At 44.2% G+C, this 26,305-nt stretch overlaps 1 protein-coding gene across 3 annotated transcripts in view; it reads left to right on the forward strand.

Annotated features, from left to right (window-relative positions):
* The window catches only part of ANKRD22 (ankyrin repeat domain 22), a 56,019-nt gene that overhangs the window by 4,903 nt on the left and 24,811 nt on the right, over positions 1–26,305 (forward strand). For all 3 annotated transcript variants that reach the window (XM_088444342.1, XM_088444343.1, XM_088444344.1), the window contains exon 2: positions 24,241–24,334. In XM_088444342.1, coding sequence (XP_088300468.1) covers positions 24,314–24,334 — 21 coding nt within the window. In that variant the 5' untranslated portion in view covers positions 24,241–24,313. The remainder of the gene's footprint in view (positions 1–24,240; positions 24,335–26,305) is intronic.

The following is a 26,305-nucleotide window of genomic DNA, read 5'->3' on the forward strand; positions in this document are numbered from 1 at the left end:
CCTCTCTGACCGATCCTTCTCTGTCTGTCTCCACTCATGACTCCTCTTCTCCCCCACAGCCTCTTGCAATGGGTGTTCCCCAATGTTCTGTTCTTGGACCTCTCCTTTTCTCACTCTATACATCCTCACTAGGTGAACTCATCAGCTCTTTTGACCTCCAATATCATCTCTATGCTGATGATACTCAGATCTACCTTTCCTCCCCTGCCTTCTCTCCCTCTCTCCTCACTCGTGTCTCCAACTATCTCTCTGCCATTTATTCCTGGATGTCCCAGCGATTTCTTAAACTTAATATGTCTAAGACCGAGCTAATCATCTTCCCCCCCCCCCCCCCCCTACATAACCACACTTCCCACCATTACTTTATCAATTGATGGCACAACTATCTCCTCTAGCCCCAAAGTGCGCTGTCTTGGAGTTATCCTGGACTCCTCCCTCTCCTTCAAACCACATATCCAGAATCTCTCACAGTCCTGTCGCTTTCATCTTAAAAATATTTCCAAGATTAGACCCTTTCTCACCCAGGGTGCCACTAAAACCCTCATACACTCATTGGTCATCTCCAGATTGGACTACTGTAACCTTCTCCTATCTGGCCTCCCCAAATCCCTTCTCTCCCCTCTCCAGTCTGTCCTCAATGCTGCTGCTCGGCTCATCTTCCTCTCAAAACGCTCTGCATCTGCCTCCTCTCTCCTACAAGCCCTCCACTGGCTCCCCTTCCCCTTTATAACCCAATTTAAGATTCTCACACTCACTTACAAAGCCCTCAGCCATTCCTCTCCCATTTACATCTCTGATCTCATCTCCCTTCACTCTCCTGTTCGCCCTCTTCGTTCAACAAATGCATGCCGCCTCTCATGCCAATTGATTACTTCCTCCCACTCCCGCCTCCAAGATTTTGCCCGCGCTGCTCCCCACCTTTTGGAACTCTCTCCCGCTTCCCATCAGACTCTCCACCTCTCTACAATCCTTCAAACGGGCTCTCAAGACCCACTATTTCATCAAAGCCTTCCAGCTCTCATCTTAACTTGCTGCTACATACTCCTTCCTCCCTGCCTACCCCATCTGTTTCACCCCTGTTTGTCTGTCCCTCCCCCTTAGAATGTAAGCTCCTATGAGCAGGGACCTCTACCCTCTTGTGCATCTCCTTACTATACCTTCATCTACTTCTTACTCTCTACTAGGGCACCCAACACTTGATTACTTTGCATTGTTGCTTATCTGAGTGTTATGGTCATGAATGTAGCAATGTATATTATCCATGTCCTGTAATGTAATGTATTGTACTGTAAGTCACTGTAAATCAATCTATTTATGTACTTTGTAAGGCGCTGCGGAACACTTGTGGCGCCATATAAATAAACGATGATAATAGTCATATATGCCCAGGGACAGTGTTAGGTTCTCTTGTTACTCACCAAGGGGTATATTTACAAATTTTCTGGTTTTGGAACCGATGATTAGATTTTCTTATCACCGCTATTCTTGGCAATAAATTGTTTCACGTGAATGTACTAATATACATATGCACAGACAGGGACTCTAAAAAGAGCGTTTACCTATGATGTGTAAAGAAGTGAAATGATTGATAAAGCAATTATTTCACTTCTATATCATCTATATCATGAGCCGGTCAGTGCATATTTTAGCTTCGGATTAAGTAGCCGAGGGCCGGAGCTATTTAATTATATCCAGCAGTAAAGCTCCGCGGTTAATAAGGTATAGATTCCAGTTTAAGTGCACGGAGCTATGCAATTACTGTGCTCAGCAAGTCCCAAGGGTGCTCTTAATGCACATATCTATTCACACCCTCCTGAGGAGCGAACAAAAATCCACATTAAGTGCACAGTCGGTACTTACTGTGAGCAGTATTTGAATAGTTCCAGGCTCTTAACGAAGGATACAAAAGCCTGCGGCGAGTCCCGCAGGTAATTTAATTCACCTACCCCCCCCCCCAAAAAAAAATAAAAAATAAGCCCTGCACAAAAGTCGTTGAGTTTGGGGATCTGTGGTTAGTAGTTGTAATGGGACAATGCTTGCTCAACTAGTTGTGAACAATGTAATTGAAAACATAGTAAATGTGACACTCATCCTTACTGTCATGTGTTAATACTTTATTGGGTTAAATCACACTTGCCTAATTTCCTGAAATGGCCGGATGCTCCCAGAACTCGGGGGGCACTGCAGGCCGCTCGGAAAAGTGAGCAAGTCTCCAGGCCGCCATCCACACACACCACCGCGCAGCAGGAGGGGGTCAATGACGCGATTCGCTTTGCAATGCCGGTCATTTCTGCATTGTGTAGTGGGGGAGGGGCCATGATGATGCAATTGTGCGGTCACACCCCCTTGCTCAGCCACAAATGCAGAGTTATGTCCTGTAACAAGAAAAACGGGAATTCTTATACAGCGCTACACCTGAAAGTGAGCAGCTAACAGTCAGATCTCAGTCCCCCCAAGGACTAAAACTTTGAACTAAAAAATTGAAAAACTGACACAAGCGCTACCTCTTTAACCAAAAAAGTTCATGATAGATGATGATAAAGATGGTAGAATTACTTATGTAACTATGTCTGGTACATTGAAAACAATCATAAGGTGTACACTATTTATTGACATGGAACATATAAGTATAAAACACAATACATATGACACATAAAAACTTCAGCTTGGTAACTCTGATGTAAATAACTGTCACCAAGAAATCACAGATGCATGACATATATAATACATATAAGTCCAATCCCGGTGTTTATAATATAAGGTGGCTGCTTTAGCAGAATTATGCAGGTCATGGGCATAGGTGTAAAAAATTGCGGAGAGGTAGTCCGGGTCCCTCAAATCCACAGGTCCATTGATTCTCCACAATCCTGGTGCTGCAGTAGCTCTAACTCCCTCCTGCCAACGCGTTTCGGTACTCCGTGTACCTTTATCAAGGCCTGGAGGTATAGATGATTGGGCTCTCTTAAATACCCCTTTTGATTATGAGTTCCGGTTATCGCCCGGAGTGGTCGCCCGTTTCTAATTGCAGTCCCTCTAAAACATTCTGTATATCCTCCCAGCTTGAAAGCAGCATGTAGAGATGTTCTTGTTTATTCCAAAGATTCCCTTTCTTTATTTTCTATGAACGCTTGTTTATAGCGTCAAACCGGAAGTTCGAGTCGTCAAACCGGAAGTGACGTCATCGAGGGTTACGGAAAAACATGTCCCAGGAAATATGGAGCATGAAATTAGTTCCACATCATAATAGCCTGGGACAGCAGCTCTGAGTGCCTGAGCCTGCTGACATCCTGCGCTTCAGTTCACTACCTGCAAACCTGGCTTGATTATTTTCAGAGTTATGTCCTGCCACCCCCTTCCCTGCTGTGCTGACCCGGCAGTCCCTGGCAAATGCATGTTATGCCAGAACACTCTGGAAGTGACATCACTGACACTGGTGGGAGTAGTCAGATATCCCAAATACATTTAGGGCCTCATTTATGAACATAACTTATTTACTAGCAGCATATTTTGTTTAGTATATGAGTGATACTAACAAATATGTCACCGGCATTCAGCATTATACATCTTCTGGCGAGGTCCAGCAATGATCCCCCTCCGTCTCCTGCTCTATTGCGGGCCTCCATACCATACGGACATCTCTTCCTCCCAAGGAGCCGGAGTACAGGGTAAAGATATATAAGCCGACAGCTATCTGATATACTCGGCCATGGAACACCAATATACGGACTGTTGCCACTAGCTTTATTAAGATCCATGAGTATTACCTTCAGTGGACACATTAATTTTGGATCATAGGAGGGTCCGTAAGTAACAACTTATTTCCATTACATGATTGTTAGTCCGTGAATACCACCTTCCATTATACATTCTAAACAGGAGGTCAGATAATACCAGGTACAGTATACGTTTACCACTGAGTTGGTCGGATTAATTGCATACAGCCTGAGACTAGTGGAATATTTTTAAAGCTGTTGATTCTGTAACATCTGAAATGAATTTTCTGAGTGATCCACACTACTTATATTAATTATTAATCAAAGAGATCTGCAACAATTTTGACATTCCGTTTTTATTTGTTATAGTGTTAACTGTTCGTTATATTGTGAATGGTATATCCATTATGTATGTGCTACATTTCACTAATAGAAGGATTTTAAATGGGTCAATTTTATTTAAGATTTGGCACATCTGTTTTTTTTTTTTTTTTTCAAATGTTTATATTTACATTACTAATAAAGAGAGCACGATTTGCCAATTCTGTTTTATAATATTTACAACTGTGGTGTTTATTTTCTGGATTTACTGTTCTGGTTACCATTTATCGAGTGGATTATTAATTAGTGGATGCGCAGACTATTTTCTATGTATATAACTGTAGATATTGCAAATTTACACAATTTGTATTTAGTCTAGGCTGCAACCCTAATATTAACCTCTTAAGTGAAGGGTTTGACCATTGGGTATACAGCCACGGAAGTTTTGTTACCTAATTACTTTCATGTGGATAACTCTTTCAGCAGGAGGGGTCCTGGCAGTGCCTGAAAGGCTTCAGGGCCTGATTCATACCCAGACGGTATCTTCAGTCCGTTCGCAATTGCCGATGGTTGCTAATCTGCGTAAGCATCGCAGTGCGCATGCGCAAACTATACTGTGCGATCACAGATCCCTCGCTCGCCCAGCAAAACCAGCAGAGCGAGTGAGGGACAGGAGAGGCTGTTTGTGGGTGGTGACAGGGGCAGTCCAGTAAAAACGGGGGGTTGGAAATGCGAACGCAGGCGTGCCCGAGTATTTCAACACCGTTTTAGAGGCGTGCATAATTAACAGGCAGCGTCATATTACTCGTCACCAGCCATTTTTTTCCTCTGTTTTTCCTCGCAATACTTGCGCTAAAAAAAAAGCTACCATAAGCACTGCATTCACATCCGATAGTGGTCGATGTACCAATGTTTTCAGAAACTTCCAGGAGATGACGTGGGGTAGTGGGCATCTCTGCCTACACTAAGGGGAGTCTGCATACACAAAGTGAATGCTTGTACAGGTACAATGGGCGTGCTTATGCCATCATGCGAGTGTACGCTCATAGCGACCGGGTCTGAATCAGACCCTCAGTTCACTTACCAGGTGGAGGGGGAGTTGCTGTGGTTACCCAGGCATGGGCCTTTGCATGGAGTTTGGGGACAGCTCCGTTGATGGACAGGATGTAATAGAAGCTGCTGGCTCCTGGCTGTGTCACAACTCGCTGCTATAGGGCTGGAAGTTTTTTTTGAAGAAGGACCTGTCTGGAACAGTTTACCATAGGGAGCATTCTGGCTTTAGGTCTTAACAACTGAGGAAATCATGGTACTGTACATTCTGCTGTGCACATCCGTAGTGCATCTCCTGTTGACTGAGTGATGTGGCTACCTGTGCAGCCACTGGTCTCTGTCATCGGCTTCAGCTTTGTGGTATTTATTAATCCACAGAGAAGCACAAGAGATTATTTATCGCTAAACTGAATTCCCCACTTTGTTTGCATCTGAAACACTCAGTGGGATATGGGCTAAATGTAATGGTGGGGCTTAGGGGCTCATTTATAAACTAGTGTTATCATACACAACAAGTGATAACTCATTGACTTGGACACCATTTATCATACACAATCCGCTCCCAATTGTCATTTTTGAAATATATGATTGACATGCTGTGGCGTTTGGCGAGCAGAGCGGGGGCGTGCCTGGCCACCGATCCCAGAAACTGGGGCATGTCACCCGGTTTTCCAAGAGTGATGAGGCCAGAGTCTGCATCGATGGACGCATATTCCAGGCCTCTTACGTGACCAGCACCCAGTCAGGCTGCGGGAAGCCTGACTACAGGAGCAACCATAGCTTGCGATGGTGATCCCAGCCTGCGAAGTTGGTCGCAGTGCTGGGATCGCAAATGCAGAAAGGAGGTGACTGACGCCTCCTTCATTTGCATCAGAGATGGACGGATTTGCACAGCCGCTTTGCTTACTATGCAAATCCACCCATCTCTGAATCAGGCCCACAGTGATTTGCCACCACTGCAATAGAAATGCAATACCTCAATTACATTACAGCAAGCCCAGTCCTGACATAAATGTATCCAGATGCATTTTGGAAAGACTTGGGGCTCTAGTCATGTAGAATAACAATATTCATCTAGCGTTTTTCTCCAGCAGGACACAGTTTATTTACAAGCATCAAAAGCATAGCACAGATTTTTAGTATTACAGCAAGAAGAAAACAAACAGAAAAACAATGAACATAGGCCCTGATTCAGACCCGGACGCAAGTGGCCGGACGCACGTACGGCGTACGAGCCGAAAAATGCAAATTCAAGAGCTCGCTCGTAATTTCGTACGCAGCTAATCTTCCGCCCCATAGTCTACCAACCCCTCCTCTAGCTAACGAGCGAGCCAAATTGCGACCGTACATCTCCAATTGTGCATGCAGGGAACGCTCGCACCAGTCCAAACCGGAAGTGGGCCTGTCAGTTTTCGATTACCTGCTCGTTCATTCTGCATACATCCTTTAATCGTATCATGCCAATCAACAGATCAATTAGCTTAATTGCTCTTCGCATGTGTTTTTTTTATTTTTTTTGTTTGTTTTTTTCATTTGCAATAAACTTTTACCCTTGTCCGTGTTTGTTTTTTCACGCAGAATACGTACGGATTAAACAATGGTTTCCTTTATCCAAAATACATGTTTGTGTCATTTTTCATATTGTTTTCCGTGTTTTGTCTGACGCATATTTTACTTGTTTCATTTTTTGATTTAAATTAGCTAACGCATGTCACTGCATTAAGCCAATCATAACTCACATTAGTTTTTTAAGCCTGTCGAACACATGACTCATACACTAACCTATAGAATGTTTCCTGTTAATTTTCCAAATACATTAGCCAATCAAAATTATTTTCTTGGCTTTATTAAAACTGTTTTTTCCGAAATCCACCATTGCCATCATGAGAGCCTCTGCGTTCACTAGGCGGGAGCTTCTAGTCCTGACGGAGGTAATGGACCGGCGGATAACCAGCCAGCCTCCCCCCATCACAAACAGAGAGAAGCGATCCGCCTATGCGGAGGTTCGCCGCCACCTGCGCTCCTTCGGCTCACGCCGACAGATTGGCCAGCTGGAGCGCAGGTGGTCGGGTCTTCAAAGACGCACGCCACGCTTGCTGGCATGTTTCAGACAGCGGATAGCTGAAAGTAAGGTTGTTGTTGTTTTTTTTTTTCGTTTTCCTTTTTTTATTTTGTGTCCCTATTTACGTGTGCATGTTTTCCTTCTTGCCCTGTTTGTTTATTTACTACATATCTGCGTGTGCATGTTTTCCTTCTTGCCCTGTTTGTTTATTTTACTACATATCTGCATGTGTTTTTTTGTTTGGTTTTTTTTTTTTTTTCCGTCTATAAATATTTTTTGAGTATGTTTTCAAGTTTATAAATTAATCCAACCTTAAATTGTTATCCATCATTTAGGGGAAGAGCGCAGAATACGCCGTCATCGGCAGCGACGCCGTCGGCCACGTCCCCTATCCCCAACTCCCAGCCAATCCTCCTCTCCCCACCCTACCCCTAATTCACCCTCCAACCCAGCCTGGCCAGACCCGGACGACCCTCCCTCTAGTATACTTCCCATCCCTCAAAATTCCCCCTCCCCTCAACCCCCCCTCTCTCTTTTCATCACTCTCCCCTCCAACCACCCCTCTCTTTTCCACCCCCTCCCCCCTTCAGAAATCACCCCTCCTCCTATAGACCTGCATTGGCCTACCTCTGAGGAGGACGATGGTGAGGCTTCAGGTCCAGGTGGCATTGTCAACGGTATGTTTCCCTTTTTACCTTGTTTTTTCCAATTTTTGGGGGGGATGTTATCCTTTGCCTGTGATATTATTATTTTTTTTTTTTTCTTTTTTGTTTGTTTGTTAGATAGATCTGGTTTTCTAAATGTCTATGATGTTTGGCCCTTACACATATCACACATGTCCAAACACTCATACTTGTATCTCTTGTTTACGGTACCCACCAAAGTAGTTTTTCTGTGTTTTTCTCTTTTTTTTTACAATTTCTTGTTTGTGTCGTGTTTATTTCGAATTTACTTGGGCAAAAAATGTTGGCTTTGAATTGTAATGTTTGTCCAAATTTGACTTTTTTGGGAAATTTGCATTTACTTTGGCAGTTGTTTCTCAACCAAATTATGTTTTGTTTTTTTATTAAGAACCTCAATTTTTAAACCCACAGAGGACCAGAGGTGGCTGACGGAGGCAGCAGCGTGTGTGGAGAGGCTGAGGGGCCATGTTATAGGCATGCTGGTGGTCCTCGATCACATGGCAGGGATCCTGTGGTATTTAATTGTTTTCCTTTTCCCAAATTTTGTCAGTTTTTCAAAAAATAAAAAAAAAGTTTTGTTTGAAGTCTCATTCCTTCTCTGTAAATATTATATTGTTTAACCTTACCTAAGTCGACTATTGCAGCAAGTTTTTTAAAGTAATGTAACTTAGATTCGAGAAAGTGGAGTTAGGTAAGCTGGCACATTCAACACCTAACAATACCAATAGGTTTTATTTTTTGGTTTTGTAGAAAGAATTTTATTTTTTGGGGGGTAAGGTAAATATTAAATGAAACCTGTTTAGGCCGAGAATCCAAAACATACTGATTCACCATAATACCTTGGGGTGTTTGATTTGAGCCACTAAGCATGGTAAAATACTGCACAATTTAAATCATAACTGGATTAGCCCTTAATCAAGTTTCCATTTTGGGAACCAGCTTACACTTGCATGTAATTTAGAATGGAAATGTTTGTTACAACGTTACAAAATTTTATTTTTTTAAAAATTAGAAACACAAAGTGATTAAGGACAATCCATACACACAATGAAAACACTCGTCAAAAAACAGCCTACACCAAAAATATACAAAAACAAAACAATCAAGAACTGTTTGACGAAGTAGCATGCCAACATGATTCCACAAATGCGTTGACGACAAATTTGGTCCAGAAGTTAAATCCAATGTGTCCACATGAAGTAATTTTTTACGAACAGGTAGTAGTCATGGTTTTCACGATAAATATTATGGAATAAAACACACAAACAAAACAAAAATTTAAATTGTTAATTACATTATTACATGTCTACATTGTGTCATCTAACTTCATTTTGGACAATAATTACCTGAAAAAACGGGCCACAACATCATTGCGTATGGCCCCCCCCACATACAGACCTCCGACCAACCTCGGGGGGGGGGGGCATCCTCAGGCAAGGCATCCCCTGGCTGCATTGGGACACCACTCCTTATGGCGATGTTGTGAAATATCCCACACAGGACCACAATTTTCGAAACCATATCCGGCAAATACATGAGCTCGCCACCAGAGCGGTGGAGGCATCTGAATCGGCCTTTTAAAAGGCCGATACAGCGCTCCACCACTTGCCTGGTGGCTGTAAGTGCGGAATTATACTCACTTTGTGGCCCTGGTGTGGGAGCCAAATAAGGAGTGAGCAGCCAGGGCGTGCAAGGGTAGCCACTGTCTCCTGTGAACAAGAAATTACAAAATCAGGATCACTGTGTATCAAGCTTTCCAATGCTTTCTAAAAAGGTCTACACTTACCCAGAAGCCACGCATCACCAGCTTGTAGGTTGTTTAATTTATGCCAAGTCCCTGATTGACGAATGAGTCATGTGCACTCCCGTGTAATTTTGCATTCAGGGACAGGATCTGGAGGGAGTCATCACATACCACCATTACATTCAGTGAGTGATAGTGGTTTTGGTTCCGAAAAATGGCCTCCAGCCGTGCTGGAGGCTGAAGTGGTATGTGAGTACCATCCACAACCCCTATGATGTGTGGGAAGCCAGCAATTTGGTAAAAATTGGCCTTCGCCACACTAAGGGAACCCATATCCAAAGGCATTTTAATAAAATGATGGAGGTGCTTGAAAAGGGCCTCCATCACTGCCCTCAGGATCCTTGAAAAAGGAGTATTGGGAGATTCCCGCAACTATTCCCACCGTGGTTTGAAAGGATCCTGAGGCACAGAAATGTAACACCGCCATAAATTGCGTAAGTGGTGGTATTGCTGTAGGACTGTCAATTTGCCGCTCAAGATCACTCTCTATTAATGAGAGAGTGTCTATGATGATTTGGGGCGGAAGACTGTAGCGCCTTAACACATCATCGGGCATTCCAAAAAGGGTGATACGTGTTCTATATATCTAGGGCCGAGCACGCCTACGATGCCTACGCCTGGGACGAGATTGAGGTTGGTCGGCTTCCGGCAGCATGGCCACAATAATACGACCAACATCAACCTGAAATGGTAAGAATTGTAGTTAAGGTATGTTGCCCCAAAAAATACTTATCGTTATGATACAATCCAAAGATGCTTACATGCCGGGGTATTGTCATGATTTCAAAAACCTACATTTCAAAAGACCATAAAAAGTTAAGATTTTGTGGTGGCCATTTTGTAATCTTGTTTTTTGAAAATGCACAAAAATAAAGGGGGTAAACACACATTTTGAAAAATAGGAAACCGACATTGAGGACTTCCACAATTTGGCACAAAAAAACACCCCCAGAATTTGAACGCTAAATGGTTCGCATTTTTACGAGGGGAATCAAGCCTACAAAAGTACGCTAAATGGTTCGCATTTTTACAAGGGGAATCAAGCCTACAAAAGTGCGCTAAATGGTTCGCATTTTTACAAGGGGAATCAAGCCTACAAAAGTACGCTAAATGGTTCACATTTTTCACATCCCCAAAACCCTGGAAAAAAAAACGTAAAGACCCCAAAATATGCGTAGAACAAGACATAAACAAGTTTAAAATCAAAACTTACCAATACACGATAAAGAAGTCACAGAACAAAAACGTTGTTGGGGCACAGCCAAAAAAAACCTTAAAAAAAAAATTAATTTTTGTGCCAAACCAAAAAAAAAAGGAGACCCATATTTTACAAAAGGATGACGGGTAAAAACCTACACAGAAAAAACACCACAACTAAAAAACCCACACCAGAAAATGCGAACGGAAAGTTATCCAAAAAAAAAGCCTCTAAAACAATCCAAAAAACCGCCAAACACAACTCCCTCCAACAATCCTCTCCGAACAACGTAACCTCCAACAAACAACACCTGCCACCTCGACTCGAGTCGCCAAAAGCCATAAATAGTGTTTCTTTTCCCGCTCAAATTAAGGACTGATCATAGGAACGCACAATCAATGATGCGGCCGAATAATAAGGACGCATGTATAAATACGTCACGGAAAAAAACAAACGGTCTGGTGTAGTTCTTGTTTTTGCTTGAAAAATGGCTACAGACCAGCCAAACAATGGCCAAGAGGCGGCCGGTAAGTATTTCTCACATTTCTAATCAAGGCTGATTTTGAACCAGAATATAGTGAAAGATTGACATCTAACTTAAAATTCATTTAATGTAAATAGGTGTTGAGGATGACATGGAAGAGGCTGCTGGGCCCAGTATTCCGGCCAAAGCTGGCAAAAAGAAAAGGCAGCCACAATTCACAAGAAAGGAGATGGAGGTTTTGGTTCAGAAGTGTGTGGACATCCTGCCACAGGCAGACAGGAATATGGGTGTAAGCCAGAAGTGGAGAATGTGGGAGGAGATAGCCAGTGCTGTCAATAGGGTGGGTGATTATGTCCGTCTAGCCCGGGATGTCAAACGCCGGTAAGTAAAAACTTAAATTAAAAAAAAAAAACAGGGAAAAATAATGCAGGAATAATGCCTACTTTTTCACCCACAGATGGAGCGACTTCAAATATCGCCTGAAGCAAAAAATGGCTGACAGGGCTAGGCATGCAAGGGGGACAGGTGGAGGTCTCACCCCTGTGTCATTGGAGTTGAATGATTTGGAAGAGCTGGCACAGGGGTGTGTGCAGGATGTGGAGGTGTTTGGCGTGTCCAACATGGATACGGACATGCCAGACTTTGCGGCTCCTCATGTTGTCCCAGGTAAATGTTGTGATGTAACCAACTCTGAAATGTTATTGTGACAATATGTAGATTGTAATGTTCCTCTTTTTTCTCACAGAGACACAGGCGGATGAGTCTGCTCCAGAGGGGAGCCTTTGCCGCAGAATTTCTGCTGGCTCTGCAGGGGAGGAACCAGTACATCCGGCTGAGGACCCTGCAGAAGCCAGTCTAGGGCATTCCCCCTCGCAGGCAGTGTCCTTCCTCACATAACTCAATTTTAAATCGGATTACCATACGGAGATTCTGCAGAGGATGGACGCCAGTCTGCTACGGGTGGCTGAGGCCCTGGAGCAAAATGCTGCGGCCAACGTGACCATTGGTCAGGCCCTGGCTGAAAATACCAGGGCCAACATCAGAATAGCCAATGCCCTGGAGCAGCTCGTTCGCCAGCACATGGTGGAGCCGACCTCCCTTCCTGCCGGAACATCAGGATCCTCCACCTCTGGCCCAACAACAGCCATTCCTCCAAATGTGCCTAGCCCTGTGCCTAGTCCAGAGGCCACAACATCTGCCTCTGGACAGGCCAGCCAGAGGACATCCCGGACCCAGTCTGGCGCCCACCCTACCCCAGCCAAACGGGAAAAAAACGATGACAGCACTGGCTACTTTTCCCACACTCCTTCTGTGCTTGCCCCATATTCCTTTAGGGCCAAAACTTCCCTCTCCTTTCTTGTGAATTGTTTTTAATGTGTTTTTTTAAGTTGGCCAACACTGGTAATATGTTTTACAGATTTATTTACGTTATTATTGCCTAACACTGCCAAAAAAGTGTATTTGCAAAATGCACCCCAAAACTTGATACATTTGTCTCAGAAATTAAAATTTTGGAAAATGTTCTCCATTGTATTGTGACATTATTTAAAAAATGGTTTAGAGTTAATCCTGGCCCACAAGCCAAAAACGTCCACCACATAAAAAAAATGTGTTTTTAAAAAAAGCTTTCTTTAAGGAACACTGTAAAATTAAAAAAAGGATGCAAATTCTCCTGGCCAAAGCAAAATGGTAAAATACACACAAACATGATGACATTATTGTTACAATAGCACAAAACAAAAATCCCCAAAAAAACCATTCAAACAAATGTACGCTAATTGATTGTGTAATCCGGAAATTAGCAGCTGAGAATTTCACCTGCGTACGGTTTTGTGCTAAACCAAAAAACTCTTGTCAAAACGCATTCCAAGCTGGTTTGCAATTCAAAGTTGATTGTTTTTCTGACAAGCCGTGATAAATCGAAGAAACATCGAGGAGGCCCGGACCGGAGGACAAGGCCATCGCCATTGTGGTCGAGTAATCCACACCCCAAGCTGTGCTAGCAAGTTGAACGGAAAGAGGATCAGCCAGTGACGTATGACTTGGTACGAACACATTTGCCGTACGCATCTGAAACTTTATGTACGCCCCAAAAACTCCTCGCCACGCCTGCGTTTTTCCATCTCCACCCACGTCAACGCCCAAAAACGGCCTGTTCTGTCAATCACATTTCACATGTCACTTCCTGTTCGCTATTTGACGAACGAGACAAAAAAAGCTCGCAATCTGCCGTACGCACATGCGCAGTGTAACACCGGCGCATGCGTGGTTTAACAACATCGGAACGCAACGAGCGTACTGATGCTAACGAACGGTTCTGAATGAGGGCCATAGTGACCAAGAAGTACAGGATGGTAATTATCATATACTGTAGATCTCATCATATCAATGCATATACTAGTTGACATTCAGGAATACTCTCCTTTCCTATGACTATCTCTGATAAGTAGCCCCCTTGCGATCCAGCCAACCAGCGTGGAGACTGAAATACAGTGATTTCAGAAAGTCTTATGCGCTGAATGTACCTGCAGTGACTTGCGCGCCAGCTTCTGTAATGTCTCAGGTTGCAAAGTGGGTGGAACGAATGGTGAGGATGGGGAAACATTATTACACGTTTTTGCTCTTCTCCCACAACAGGCTTGTTTCCCATTATTACACTGTCCAGGGATGGCAATTCTTCTTTTTTTTTTTTTTTTTTTTGAGGTGAGAAACAATCCTTAAAAGCACATTCACTATGACGGAAGAGAAGCAAGGCTCCCATGCTATATTACTGCTCGATTTGAAGTCACTGAAATGCGCCCTGCCCTTATGGCGCTGCCCCACTGAAACAGCCGTACCAACGTGCTGGACACTGCGTTCTGGTGAAACAATCACTGGCGAGTGAATAGATGCCATGTGCACAGCATCTATTCACACTGCGGGGAGAGCATGGGGGCAGCCCAGCATCTTTGTGAGTGCTGGGCACACTCCCTACTTAACCCTTTCTGACAGTTTTACCAGGCAGGACGGGGTTACTCCTGTTGCTAGGCGATCATCACGCCTCAGGAAGTGATGTTGCTCCACTAGTGCAGCTTGATTAATGCTTCAGCCTATTTAACCTCACTGAACGATTGCACCTGTGCCGACTATATTGGATTTATCTCTCCTTCGGCAGCTGCATGGTCAACATTTCTTACCTGCTACAGGGACTCCGTGGCTTCACCTAACGCCCGACTGCTCCTGGTCATCCTCGTGCTGCCTCGGGTTCTCCTAGCCGCAGCAAGAGCTGGATTCCGCTGACACCTGACGCTGGAGGAAGCTTCCGTGTGCAGATCAGCTTCTCAGATGACCCCCGTATCACTGCTGCTTCAGTTTCTCCGTGCTGGCATCAGTTCATGTAATTGCAGCACTAGCAGCAAAACGTCACAGGAACGTCGGCTGCCTCTACTGCTTTCTCCTCAGCTCCTAGTTCCGGGCTTGCTGGGGAATTCCACAAACTCCTGCATTATCTGTGCTGTCTTTGGCTCAGCTAGCCGCAGCTCCCATCACTCCCCAGCATCATCAGCCTGTTGGCTGCTCCAGCTACCTTTTGACAGCACCATCGGTCCACTGACCACAACATCGGCCTAAAGGCTGCATCATCGGCCCATTGGCCATACCTTCGGTCCACTGACCGCATCATTGGCCTAGAGCCTGCATCATCGGCTAAATTAGCTGCACCATCGGTCCTCTGACCGCATCATCGGCCGCGAGGCCGCACCATTGGCCATACCATTAGTCCACTAACTATATTATTGGCCGAGAGGCCGCACCATCTGCTCACCAGCCGCAACTAAGACTATTGACTATACCATCGGTCCACTAATCAAACCGGCCCAAAGGCCGCACCATCGGCACAGTAGCTGCACCATCGGCTCACCATCCGCAACTAAGACCATTGGCCACACCGTCGGTATCTAACTACTGCACAGCCAGACCCCATCTCTCCACTCTTCTGGACTTTAGACATTACCCTTTTAGGTATAGCAGCATACCGTAACAGCGTCTCAAGGACGGACACAGCACCTTTTCTAGTGACCATGCCCCTTTTTCGAGCAGGCACAGAGTTTCTTCTTTAGCAGCCCCCCCCCCTTTTGCACACCCTAGAATGAACACTACTTTATAAAATGTAACATCCTAATGATCGATCATTTCTGCGTAATACTTTAGTGTTGCTATACACACTTTTCTACATTCTTTTACCTGTTGTTTTTACTTATTTTGCTTATGTGTTAGAATAGATACCCTTTATAATACGATTAATAAATCTTATGATAAGAGAGGTCATAACCAATATATGAGAATTTTGGATTACTAAGGGGAGAACTTTTTTTTTTTTTTTTTTAATAAAGATGAAATGGAGAATTTTAGAAAGATTTGATTACATGATATCTGCAATTACTCACTGTATTTCTCCTCAAAATAACATTAATGAGTTGCACATCATCATTATATAGTTCCATTAAAGCTCGATACTACATTTGTTTGTGCAGAAGTTTAGTATCACACTGGTACAGAGGCCTGATTCATTACTGATCGCTGTTGCGATTTACGCACACATCTGCTGCAAAAATATGCTAATATTGGTAATTGCTCACCCAACATAGAGACACCCACTACCGCTTTCGCACATCCGTAAGACCTCGCAATCCTGCGTATACATCAGTAACATCGGACCCTTATGTAGAACAGCAGGACTGACCTTACTCAGCAATTGCAACTGTTCTTGCACGCAGTGAGTACTCGAGCTGCGTATACCGTCGCAGTGGCTAATCTATGCATGACCAGGAAACTGACTTCAAACTATGAATACCTAATTATCTATACACCCTAATTTTCGCTATTTAGCGTTGTAAGTCGAATAAGAAATAATTGCTTTCCAGACTTTGATTGTGGTTCCAAAGCACAAAAAGATATTCATCAAAAGGCATATAGTTACATGCTGTGATCTAAATACAATTAGCGCAAACAAATTATACAATCACAAGGTACAGTCGAATACATATGCATGCGCTCTGGATCCAGATTTCCCGGCATCAATAATGAAACCTCCGTCAACAGAAAAGAAAGATGATTAACTATCAGATTCAGAGTGCTTGATCATGTACCCTCACAGAGATAGGCAATACAAGAGAACAAGTTGGCATAATCCCATTGGTTCTTCCTGGTTCTTCTGTTACGATACAGTTCATAGGTCAGTTTGTATTGTAATAGTTCACCCTCCAACAGCTCTGTGTCCGTTTTCCCGCCGAAGAACAAGTCTAAACTGGCTAATAAACATTACATTTCAATGCCTAACTCTCTATGATCCATAATTTGCAGACACATATTGCGATCTCCCTGCCGATGGAACCGGAGATCTGCAAATAAACAGTGGTTTAGAATAGCACTGGGCGGCCATTCGCAATATGGCGTCTTGTTGCCATTCGCAAAATGGCGTGCAGATTTTAATTTTAACAAATTCTGTCTCAGCCAATTATCCGGCTTCGACAAAACGGACAGGCACGCCTGCGTTTCTCCAACCACTCCCCCGTCACCACCCCAAACACTAACATCCTGCCACTTACTCTGCGATGGCTTTGTATCTGCGTGTGTGATCGTGGTGCTAACTCACGCACTGCAGTGCATGCGCAGTACGCACCATCCCCCGATCAGCGTCCGCTGTTGCGATCTGTGATGAATTGGGTCCAGATAACGCATCTGTATTGCTCTAGTAACTTAAGTGATTTTGTTCCTGGATGCTGTGAACTAATGTTGTGATATTATATATTGTATATTATACTGCTGGCTAAAGTGACAATGTTGACCCCCATCTCATACAAGGTGTATACTAGCTAAACTCTATTAGTGATTCAGTCAGTGAACAGTATGGAAGGGTAATTGAACTTTGCTTAATGTTGTAGTGCCCTGTCTAAAAAGGCAGTCAGAATAAATGCTGTTGTATGAAACAAGTGAACTGGAAAAACCTGTCTCCATATGTTAGTCAGCCGTTTGCACATTGGGGTGAGTTATTTTTACCTCACTGCAAATGCATTTATTGCAGAGCCCAGCTCCGGAATGTTCACAATGGCTATAAAATATTATCATTTTTTTTTTTTTTCTTTTTCAATGTCGAGAGAGTCCCTGAGCCCTTACAGTGCTCTGTATTTGGAACTAGGCAGTGCCATATTTGCCAATTGTTTGTTTCCAGAATTGGGGCGGAGTTGACTTTTGCTATCTTTGTGTCACAAGCCGCAGTTGCAGCTTGTTACCATCACACCGTATCCTCCAGCCACATTGTCTGCCAACCTACCCGGTCACCAGGCAGCGTGGACAACGAACTGGTACAGCGCCTACATTTGCTGGGAGACCAAGTAGCCAGACGGCCGTGGGTGCTGCTGGGTCTGCCTCATAGAAAACTCACAGCTGGGACATTGCCCGTCTATCAATCTGTGCACCCGCAGCTCATTGGAGGGTTTTTTAATTAGTCTGCCTGTACACCTGTGCCATGTTGCCGGTGATAGTTTACACCTCGTGTGTGAATACCTGATCCTGTCAGTCTGTCGGTGTCTCTGTCTGCCGGTATCCTGCCAGTTTGTGTCTTGGACTGCCCTGTCTGTGTTCCTGACCATCTTTGTGGTTTTGTATCCAGACTCAGTCTGCGGCCTCGCCGCATCCTCTTCATTCACTACTCAGTGGTGACTACCTCCTCTGTCTTACAGCCTCTGCTGCTCATGTTAAGCCCCGTGCACACTGGACGATGTGTGTACGGGGCGATGTCGTCAGCTGCGGGCCTGGCGTTGATAAGTGCATACACACTTGCCGACGATGGCAAAGGGGGGGGCATGCTGCATTCGGCAGCATGGCATAGTTAACAATATCCCCAGATTGAGCTGCATGTACAGCTGACTGGGGATATAGTTATCGTCCCGAGGGAGCGCGCATCATTCGTCAGTGAGTGCATACACACTGGACGATATGAACGATATCATTATGTGTGTACATGGCTTTACCTTCTCCTGCAGCACTGACCGCACCTAGGCACCAGTGCTGTACTTTTTCCCGCAAGGCCGCATCTCTGCCCTCAAGGCCGCATCTCTGTCCTCAAGGGCCACATCATGCTTCCGAAGCCACACTTTGGCACTTAAGGCCGCGTCTCGACCCAAAAGGTTGCATCTCTGCTCCATTAGCAAAATGTGGAGCAAAGAGGTGAAATGCATCACTCTACCCTCCATATTTTCCTTCTGTGCTGAGGATTCCATCTACTATATTTTCTTTCTACTGAAACATGGTGGAAGTAATCCTTCCTGCTTTATTTTTGGTAAATAAATATTAGAAATTCTCAAAGCCATGTCTGACCCATCCAGCCCACTTCTTTTATCAGGGCACTAAAATCTCCACGTGTGCATACACATCCAGAACATGTGACATTATGATCTTACAAAGATGGGACTAAGATGAGAGGAGCCAGGTAGCTGGGCACATCTGATGGATCTAAGCACCTCCCCAGGCTGCAGGGTGTTCCAGGTGTCCCACTTTTTTTGGTAACCCCCCCGCACACCCGGGAAAGTAGACACTTCTCAAGCATTCTACCCACTTCCTAGTGAAGGGGGCAGAATGGGGAACAGTTTCTTGCAAACATTTTCTTGCCAGTAGGGAGTAGAGCCTATACACAAGATTCTTTGATAATAGTGTCATTTAGCCCCACCCCCTATTCAAAAATGCAGGAATTACGGCATTTTACCATGAGTGGGTGGGGCTTAAAGACATGGATTGTCTGACCCCGCTCCCCAAAACAGCCCACCTGCCTCTCATGAAGTATCAGAAGTCGGCAAGTATGATTAGCACTTCCCCTTAGCAACCAATCAGATTCTAGGTATTATCTTCTAGATTGTGCTAAGAGGTATAACTAAGGTTTTTGGAGCCAAGGGCAAGTTGAAGAACAGTGCCCCCTCCCCCCAACACACATACCAACAAATGGAAATCTATACGAATATATATGCGTGCATTTGGCGCGTGGCAAAATATGGGCATGGTCACATGCTGAAGGGGCGTGGTCACTGAATATGGGGCGTGCCAATATGACATGCCACCCATTTCTCATCACTCTGGGAACTTTCCATTCCATATGCACCTTACTTAAATGGTGGTTTCTGATGGGAAGATGGCGTCTTCAGTAGGTATTCACTATTCATGTAGGTTACATCGTCCGGAAGATGTCTGTCTGTGTAGGAATATTAAGAGTCCTCATCATACAACAGCTGTTCAACCAGACTCGTTCTCCCTGTGTAACTTCTTTCCTCCTGCGTCTCTCAGCCACATAATTTCTCCCCCCTCAGCACACCATCGCCTAGCCTCCTTGTTTATCTCAGCACTCCATCAACTTCCACCACATCTTCTCAGCACACCAGCACCTCCCTCACGCCCTGTGCCATTTCAGCACACTATAGTCTCCCTGCCATGTAGTCACACCATCACCTCCACCCCCTGCGTGGTTTCTCAGCACACCATCACCTCCCCACCACGTAATCTCTAGGCACACCATCACACATTGACACACACACACACTGACAAAGCCTATACAGACACACACACCTCAACCCACAGCAGTCCGCCACCTACCCCTGCGGGCAATAAACTAATACACACCTACTCCGGAGTGAAGAGAGCGACGGGGAAGGAAGAATCTGTCACTTGGTGGCAGCTGTTGGGAATGGATACAATATGGGAAGACTGCCTAGGAGGGATGTGTGTGACTCACCTGGCTGCTTGTGATCCTCCACTGTCTGGGAAGAGAGAAGACAAGCGAAGACAGGTGAGTGGAAGCAGGGAGGGGGAAAAGGGGAAGTGGGCGGGGGGCGTGAGGACACACAGGATACCAGGGAAAGTTAAAGGGACACAGCGAGAGGGGGGGAGGAGCAGGGGTGAGGACGGAGCAGACAATGGGGGGAAAGCTAAGGGACACAGGAGCTGGGGAGGAGAGCGAACATGCGATGGGCTGCTGACAAAATGGACACCGGGGAGTGGCACACAGCAGCATGAGGAGAGATGGCAAAAAAAGATGAGATGGGAGGTTAGACACAGCAGTGGGGGCCACAGTCATCAGCAGCTGTGGGGGGGGGGGCACAGACACCGGCGGCATTGGGGAAATCCATAGGGCATGGCAAAAGTAGGGGGAAAAGCTGACTCTGCAAATAGAGCCGCTTTTCGGGAAGTGATAAGTGATACTTTTATTAATGAGGCATGATGGGGCCGTATTCTTTTAATTTTGTGTACGCTATAGTTTCACATGCCGGACTTTTCCCCTACATCTTGTATTTTAGCAGCGGAAACTTATCGTGCGCGACCCGCTATTCATTTCCAAAAGTGGTGTCCGAATCGGGGAAATAAGCCTGAACCCCTCAAAAAGATGCAGAAACATTGGGGATCAATGTAGTAGTGCCCCATTAGTCCTAATAAAACTGTTTGGGGTACTTAAGTTCGCACAATTGCCTGTAATTAGTGGCTTTGCACAAGTGGTGAAGAATGGCATAAAGCAGTATTTTTTGGAGAAAATAAGTAGTCCTGCCAAATTTGGGGTACCTGAAAATGGGTGCAAGCATCTTTTTAATGTCTCTATAGTGCAGTTTTAATAAAAGTGAAATTCCTCCCTCCAAAAAAGCACCTGCAGTTCCAAAAACACTTGACCCCTTCTTAGAGCACCCCCAGAACCTTATATCGCTAGTTTGCAAACTTGTCCCCCCACTTTGTGCTTTTTGGCCCCAAAATTCAAAGTACTTTTTTGGGATGTTAAAGTTTTTGTTTTTTTTTTCCATGAATTTTTTGATGCAGTTGTCCTTTTGGGGGGATGTTCCAAGAGTTCTGAGTGGTTTTCCCACCTTTTGCACCCTAAAATAACAATTTTGCACTTCTTTTCTCCTGTTTTTCGTCTATTACATTGCATTGACTTTCTGAGTACGTGAAAAAAGCAGATGGAATTGAATACGGAGATAAGTTTTCGACAGGCGAAAAGTCTCAATCGGATCTCTGCTTTTCGCTTCTAATTGAATAAAGCCCATGGTCTGGAAATGCTCTGGGATCCCGGCGGCACCCCTCCTAATGACTAATTAAGCAATTGGAAGTTTCCAATTAGCTTAATTAGTCAGTAATTACTCACCTTCTGAAGTGCTGTCTTCTGCATCAAGCGTTGGGACCCGGTCTCCTGCAGCAGTGGTGAGTATATCAGTGTAAATATGCCCCATCCCGTAATGGGCGCTGGGAGAACTACATCTCCCAGCAGTCCTTGTGCCTCTCTGCTGCCCTTGGAGCCTCCCAGCAGCCCCCTCCCCAGTAAGACGATGGAGGATAGGCCCAGGGAGCCGTGGAGAGACCACCGGAGACCCCTGGGCAGGTAAGTACATTTTTATTTTATTTTTTTAGCTCTGAAAACCCTGCGACCGCTATTTTTTAATTGGATACCTCTGGTATTGGGAGCGCGCATATCCGTGGTAAACCAAAATTGGTTTTTTCATTGCTAACCCTCGCACCCAATAGAATATGCCCCTATGTTTCCATCCGTCGTATTTTCGTGAAATGCAGTGCTGTAACTGCTGGAGATTTATTTAGAATTGAAGGCACACTTGGCTAACATTGGGGTCTATTTATTAAGCTTTGGATAAAGATAAAGTACCAGCCAATCATCTCCTAACTGCCATGTCACAGGCTGTTTAAAAAATGACAGGAGCTGGTTGGTTGGTACTTTATCTGCGTCTACATCTCAGGTCCACATCCCTCCCAATGAATGATCAAGCACTTGGAGGGGTTTAAATAGCATAATTGTCCAAAAAAAGACGTCAGTTTTTAGGTGAATTTCTCTAAAAAGCTCAATAATGGGTTAAATAATGTGGGACAGGTATGGGGAGGTGTAAATGATGTGGGACAGGTATGGGGAGGTGTAAATGATGTGGGACTGATGGATCGGTATGACCTATGTCCGGCGGTTCAAATCCCGACGCCGGAAGACCGGCAGCAGTGAAGATCCCGACAGGGGATTAAGGAAAGTAACCCTAACCCTTCCGTAGGGGTGCCTAACCTCCCCCTAGTGCCTAAACCTAACCCCCCCCCATTCCCGCAGGCTAACCCTCCTGGGGGGGTGCCTAACCCCTCCCCCCCCCCCTCCCCAGGAGTGCATAAGTGGCATCCGGCGTAGGGATGATGATAGGCATCGGGATTTTTATGCTATTCTTAGTCTCCTATCGGGATTGCAGTCGGGAAGCCGGCGGTCGGCTTCCTGACTGCATCCCGGACTGATATGGGGAGGTGTAAATTATGTGGGACAGGTATGGGGAGGTATAATGTTGTGGGACAGGTATGAGGAGGTGTAAATGATGTGGGTCAGGTATGAGGAGGTGTAAATGATGTGGGTCAGGTATGGGGAGGTGTAAATGATGTGGGTCAGGTATGGGGAGGTGTAAATGATTTTGGACATGTATGGGGAGGTGTATTGACAGGAAAAAGGTGTTTTTTTTTTGTTTGTTTTTTAACTTGCAGATGAGAGGTAAAAGTTTACACAGTTGTATAAAAACACTGAAAAACTACTAAACATATATTTTTCTGTACCCAAAATGCTGGAAAGACTTTAATTCGCTGGAAAATGCTTGCTATAAGTTTTCCACCATTAATAAAAAGTGCAAAAATCGCCTTTTTAAAAACCTCCAGTACTATACTTTGCTTATGGCCGCTGACAGCATTCTATATGGTGCTGCTGTCACTTTTGGTGTCCAGTATGATTTCCCCACTCTTCTATGCACTTCTCCCTTGGTCGCATTTTGTAGAAGTCGCGCACCCTCACCGCGTCTACATCAAATTGTCTGATTTGGATCTCTCATTTCTCTGGTGCCCTGTCTCCCCAGTCCAACCATCCCTGCCCTGTGCCCCCCCTAGACGAGCCAGCCCTCCCTGCCCTGTCCTACCCCCCCATTCCAGCCAGCCTTCCCTGCCCTGTGCCACGCCCCCCCATGTCTAGCCATCCTGTGCCCTCAATAGGACCAGCCCCCACTCTCCTGCACCTCCACTTCCTTCTGGCTTTTTATGTAGATCTGTCTTTATACATACATATATATGAAAAGCCAGTACCACATAATACACAATTTTATGTGGTTCTGGCTTTTCATCTATGTATATATATGTAGAATCAACGTCGTTTTCACTTAAATTTATTATAAATTTGGTTTTCTGAGTGTATGTGAATTTACAGCTGTTTTCTCGCCTGTATTCCTGTATATGCACAGATTGATACATTATAATAACAACCACAGCCCAAACTTTGAGAATTTTTAAACTGGTTTACATGCCAATTGATGCCTCACACCTGAAGTAGCTCCACCCACAGTATCCACAGCTCCGCCCACCTGCCTATTTTGTCAGTACCGTGTTTATATACCGTGTTTATATATATATATATATATATATATATATATATATATATATATATATATATATATATATATATATATATATATATATAATTTTTTTTTTTTTTTTTTTTACAGTCCTGCAGGCACCACTACATATCGTGTATGTCCCCAGATTTTTAACTGGCTTTTTAAATTATTTTTGAGATTTTTGTTAGTGATTGAGGAACATTACCTGTACCTGTGTAGTGTATGTGATTTCTGCTTTCAGGATGTGACTAATAAATTTCCTGCATTATCACATGTATCTGTGACACTGAATTGGCAGCATGTATATTATGAATAGGAAAGCCAGTGTTGTAACTTGTTCTAGATCTGTCATGTTATTGAGTAATATGACACTTATGGGTTGGGCGTCTTCACCAATCATTAACATCAGGATGTTTCACACTTCCACATAGGTATCGACACACTATGTAAGGATCTTGCTTAATATTTCTACGTTTTTTTTTTTGTTTCTCTCCTCTTATTTTTAGACTTCAGAGCAGCTGACGGGGAACCTCTACAGATCTGCTTGTTATCAAACGCATCAGGATATATACCGAAGTCATGGGAATTCTGTACTCTGAGGTATGTGTGACTGGGAACAGTCTGACACCTGTTTAGTATGCTGTGTAAGTGGCTTTCACTTCATAGTTCGAGACTAATTAAACGTAGACAATTGTAAACTTAAGCAAGTAGCAGTAACATGGGCACAGTGTAACACTGCTCCAACAGGCAAAAAGACACAAGGTCGTGAATATGTAATATTTTGTCGTAGCATTAATATACTGTAGTTAAACATCTCAAACAAGTAAATCTTTATATGCAGGTGGTTTTTTCTATGAAAACAGGTGCATTACTCACTGTAAGATTTATAAGGGGCCATTCAATTCTTTTATCAGGCACCTTAACTAATGGGCGCCCAAAGGAGCAATTCAATTGTTGCTTCGTTCGGGAGCAACAATTTAAAAGGTAGGTAGGTTTTGTCATTTAAATGATTGCCCCTTTAAAACATCAGGCAAAGTCGCCAGAAAATGGCAGAAGCCTGTAAATAACAGACTATTACATTGACCTCATAGACACTAATAAACAAGGAAGACGTGCTTGTTTGGTATAGTGACCTGTGTAAAATAATACTGTATCATGCCTCCCAACATTTAGACATGTGAAATCAGAATAAAATCATTTCTGCCCCAAGCCAACAAAGTTCTCCCAGAAACACCTGTATGTGGGAGAAACTCAACCATTCTCAAAATCAGGAGAGGTGGCAGGTAAGCTGTATGACCCATTCTCTCTGCTAGTTTGTGTGCCAGAAAGAAGTAGTGTTTAGAAGTAGAAACTGGGGAGGAGTTTATACAGGCAGCAGTAGGGTTTGCCATAAACGAGTCTCCAGTCAATGGTCTCTATTGATAGTGCCATCAGTGGTTTACATTAATGCATGTAAACCATCAATGGCCATTATTAGAGGTGGATCAGAGAAGGGGGTTGGGACTCATGGGGCATGATGGGGGTGGAGCTAAGCACCATAGGTGAAAAAAAAATAAATACATTTTTTAGGCTCTCCGCCATCAATGACCGAGAACTATCGGATCTGTCATCGATGGCAAGCAATGAATAGCTGTTAACCATCAACCATTGCCATCCCTTGGCAGTAACATGAAGTGTGACTATTGTCAGTGTCTGAACAGAAGGCTCAATAGAAACTGTGGGGGGGGGGGAGAAAGAGACATTCAGTCCAATCCATCTGATATAGATAAGCTATTCTAGGTAACATCAGTGTAACTTTATCCATTGAGACAATATTGTTTTCTTAGCAGACACTGCTATGCGGGCCAATAACAAGCAGGCACTTTTAGGGGTCGGAAAGGCAGAAGGGGGTATTAATGTTCCACAAAGCCCATGACTTGTGTATTGTAAAGGGAATACCTGATTAATTATTAATATAAGTTTGTACAGCTTTCCAGAAAGTCTGGCCCACAGAGCATGTCCACATACAGTGGTTTATATACGCATCAGGGGTGGAACATTTAAAACTATTTGAACTATCTGATACTCAAGTAATACATCCAAGCTTAGGAGTAGAATACGTCCTATGTAGAAGCTTATAATGCATCTCTGCATTTGAGGAGGATACCAATTGTTTATTAAGTGTGATGCCGGACATAGTAATAGTTTTCAATTCAAGTTCAGGTAGGGTCTCTTTCCACTTGGCTAATCCAGTAGTCATATTTGTAAAATCTAGTCTCCATCTAGTATAACTATAAATCTAGGAACTGGGTTCAAGGGTCTGCATCGTACTTTGGAGCCCAATGAGCAGGATAGCTCCGTTGGTTGTAAATGAGACAATTGCTGCGAACCTGAAAATATGTGAATAGTGGAAAGTGTAATGAGGGGTATCCTTCCCGGAGCTGAGACAAGGGGAGGACAGAGGAGCACTCCGTATCCATAAATTTGATACACCAGTCTGCGTCCATGAATACACCAAGATCTGATTACCACACTAAGGGCCTGATTCAGAGCCGGACGCTATTTGAAAAAAGTGGTGGCTATTCAAATGAA

This window comes from Taudactylus pleione, unplaced genomic scaffold, assembly GCF_031769625.1.
Source record: "Taudactylus pleione unplaced genomic scaffold, aTauple2 ptg000354l, whole genome shotgun sequence".
NCBI classification, from domain to species: Eukaryota; Metazoa; Chordata; class Amphibia; order Anura; family Myobatrachidae; genus Taudactylus; species Taudactylus pleione.